The sequence below is a fragment of the Sorex fumeus genome, unplaced genomic scaffold (assembly GCF_029834395.1).
Source record: "Sorex fumeus unplaced genomic scaffold, SorFum_2.1 ptg000123l, whole genome shotgun sequence".
Lineage (NCBI taxonomy): Eukaryota > Metazoa > Chordata > Mammalia > Eulipotyphla > Soricidae > Sorex > Sorex fumeus.
The window spans coordinates 4,174,315-4,178,002 of record NW_026606180.1 but is presented as its reverse complement, the minus strand read 5'-3'; the positions used below and the strand labels follow the sequence as shown (position 1 = coordinate 4,178,002).

General features: G+C 48.6%; 1 protein-coding gene across 1 annotated transcript; it reads left to right on the top strand.

Annotated features, from left to right (window-relative positions):
• Positions 1-2,516: 2,516 nt before the first annotated feature.
• On the top strand, positions 2,517-3,116 carry LOC130044707 (uncharacterized). The gene has a single exon (XM_056137335.1). It carries the CDS (start codon positions 2,517-2,519, stop codon positions 3,114-3,116), a length of 600 nt encoding a protein of 199 aa, XP_055993310.1.
• Positions 3,117-3,688: the final 572 nt, after the last annotated feature.

Below are 3,688 nucleotides of genomic sequence, written 5' to 3'. Positions count from 1 at the left end.
GACCACAATAAAGCCCAGCAAATCATTCTCTCTATTAAGGAATTTACAACCTTATCAAGTAAATTTACCTGTAAAATAATGTAAATTTGTAAATGTTTATAAAGTTAAATAAGTTTTCATAGTTACGGTTAGAAAATAAAAATATCAATGATTTTCAAACACTTTGTAAACATGTGAGAAAGAAATTGTCACTTGTCATCCCGTTGTTCGCAGATTTGCTTGAGCGGGTGCCAGTAACATCTTCATTCGACCCTGTCTCGTGCTAGTGTAGCCCAATGGCATCTGCTCACTCCAGGAACATGAAGCGCATCAAACAGTTTGTTCAGGGTCTTGACAAAGAAGTCCGACCATCTTGTAGGTGGGTGACCATGCGTTTTTTTTGATGTCCCGTGGAATCCAGTCAGTAACAGCTATAGTCCAGCGGTCGTCTCCAAGAAAGAAATTAGAAACGTCTAAATACCTCGTGCAATATTCAAGAAGATGGAAATTCTGGTGGGCTTCTGATCTCAATGAGAAGGGTAATGTTGCTTCAGGGGTAAAAGTACTTAAAAAGCAAGGTGATTACATAGTCAGGACTGGTCTGGGTTTAGTTTGGGGTATGTCACGCTTGGTATACTTTAGTAGTTTTGTTTTTGTTTTGGGGAGTACACTGATGGTGCTTAGGAATTACTCCTATCTCTGTGCTCAGGGATCACTACTGAATGGGTTGGGGGAACCATATGGGGTGCCAGGGATGAATCCAGGTGGGCCTTGTGCAAGGCAAAGACTACCTGCTGTCCTTTTGCTAGGACCTAGTCTGCTGTTCATGCCTGACAGCTCTGCTGTCTGAGATGCCTAGTACTGCAAGTGTTCTCTGGTCATAATCACGTGTGGATGAGCACCATGGTTTGTGATCCCCAGCAAACACCGCAGCCAAACATATATATTGAGCAGTGCGTCAGGAATGTGACTCCATGGGGAGCATGTGAGCATCCCAGCAGCACCACATCCGGAGCATGCTAAAAGAGTACAGACCCCTCCCCTCCCCAGAAAACACATGAATATTCACCACATCAAGAGACCCAAACTAATAATAAAATATAAAAGGTGCCTGTCAAGACAGCAGGTTTAAGTGGATGGGTAGGAGAGGGAATCTGGGAACACTGGTGGAGGAATTTGACCCTGGTGGTGGGATTGGTGATGGAACATTGTATGTCAAAACCCCAACAATAAACAACTTTGTAATTCACTATGCTTTAACAAAATAAAATTTTTCGGAAAAAACTAGCAATCATCCAACATTAAACAACCCCACACAACTATAGGAGCCAGATCCTTGGTGGGCCCCACAGCCATTTAGGCGAGCACTCCATCCAGATGCATGAGGGCAAGTGAATACAACTTTTGAAAAATAGGAAGGGTCTAATATTATGTTATTTTATATTCCACAAATAAGTGCAGTCCTTCTATGTCTGTCCCTCTCTTTCTGACTCATTTCACTTAGCATGATACTCTCCATGCCCATTCACATATAAGCAAATTTCATGACTTCATCTTTCCTAACGGCTGCATAGTATTTCATTGAATAGATATACCAAAGACTGACACAGTAGACACAAGGGCCAGGAATAATACTCCATAGTTGGAAGCCGGCCTCATGAGCTGGGGGAGAAGGCAGTTGGAACAGAGAAGGGATCACTAAGTCAATCATTGTTGAAGGAATCATTCGGGATGGGAGATGTGTGCTGAAAATAAAGGACCAAACGTGATAACCGCTTAGTATCTGTATTGCAAACCATAATGCCCAAAAGTAGAGATAAAGTATTGGGGAAATTGTCTGCCATGGAAGCAGGGGGAGGGTTGGAAAGGGGGGTATACTGGGGACATTGGTGATGGAGAAAGTGCACTGGTGGAGGGATGGGTGTTAGATCATTGTATGACTAAAACTCAAACATGAAAGCTTTGTAACTTTATCTCACTGTGAGTCAATAAAAAAAAAACATAAAAAAATGGGAAGGGTCACAACCAGGAGTGTGTGGCTCACCCTGGAATTCCAACACCAAAAGGAAGAGGAAAAAGAAAAGAAGAAAGAAACAACAAAAACCCTTTCTAGTACTTGTGCCAAAGATTTTAAAACTTGACTTCAGTGTAAAACCAAACAAACAAAAAACCCATGCGTTAAAGACTTTCTTTTCTTTTCTTTTCTTTTCTTTTCTTTTCTTTTCTTTTCTTTCCTTTTCTTTTCTTTTCTTCTTTCTGTTTTTCATTAGCAGAGCATTTCATATGGTTAAAACATGACCAAGCGCCACCTTCCCCAAATCGCATAACACGCCTAATACATGCATGGGAACGGACACATTTCCCGGTCAAAATTTCCGAGGAAGCCACGGCAACCCTGTGAGCGGGGTGTCACGGCTCTGATGTGCCCCCAGATGTCACAAAGGCGCTTTGCTCACCAGCGCGCGTAAGGGCGGTCCCCGCAGGCCCGAGCCGCAGAGCGAGTCACTCACCCGCCACAAACCACCTTGGGTGCCGAGATGAGGAATCACGCAGAAAAACCCCTCCCGCCAGCCCCTGAAAACCACCTGGCTCTCCACCAATCGGTCTTCAAGTCCAGAGGGAGGGAGGAAGTGTTTTTCTACTTACATAAGATTGTCCGAGAACGCCAGGGCAAGTGCCGGCACTGCGCGCGCCGCGGCGCCAAGACGACCCCCCGGGCGGGCGCTGGAAGACGCGAGCGCCTGGCGCACGCCGAGGGCCGCCCCCGGGCCTCGGGCAGAGCAGCTGGACGCCGCTGCGGCCCGGCCACCCGCGTGCCCCGAGAGCCCGACGCCCCGAAGAAGCCACCCTCGTCCTTTCTCCTCTTTTGCCGGGCGGAACGCGATCGGGTTAGCTTCGAAAACCCCCTCCTGCCCATGTGCAAGATCGCCTGCATCCTGGGGGAGATGTGGAAGGACCTGGATCCTAGGAAGAAGAACAACTATTTCCAGCTGGCCGCGAGCCTCAGGAAAGAGCACCGCCTCGCCGTCGCCCAGTACCTGGCCCAGCAGAAGGCCCGCTCCTCTGCGGACAGCAGGAAGGAAGACGGGGCAGGGGGCACTGAGGATGGTCAGCAGCGCACCCAAAGCTCTGACTGAGAAAGCGGCTCGGACGACGGGGACAAAGACACAGACACTAGTGAGGACGAGCAGGTCCCACCAGCTGCTGGAAAATAAAGGCACCATGCCTACTGGTCAGTCACCAGGTGCCTGTCTGTCTTGGTGGGAGCGCGCGGGGGCCAGCTCTCTGGGTCCAGGGTGTCCGCCGACCCCATTGGGGTTCCTCCCTCTGCTGGGTCAGGGGGTTCCTCCCTCAGCGGGCTCAAGGGTGCCTCTAATCTCACCCAAGCCCTGTTGGGGTGGGCAGTGGCTTCCATGGAGTGACCGCTGGTGTGGGGCACCCTGCATCTGTATCCCATTGTGATTCCCATTTCCAAGTCCTTTTGAAGCGCTGGGTTCCTGGGTTCTCTGCACTCTGCTACCGGTACAACAAGGGATTGGAAGATATTTCTCTGTCTTTTTAGTTTTTCACTTTGAAGGTGGGGTAGCTATATGGTTGGGAGGAATGACAGAAGGGGTTGAGAGCCAGTTTGAGGAGTATGTCCTAGCAAATCCCAGGTTGATCCCCAACTCTGCATGGTCTCCATGGAAAAACACAGTTTGGATACTTG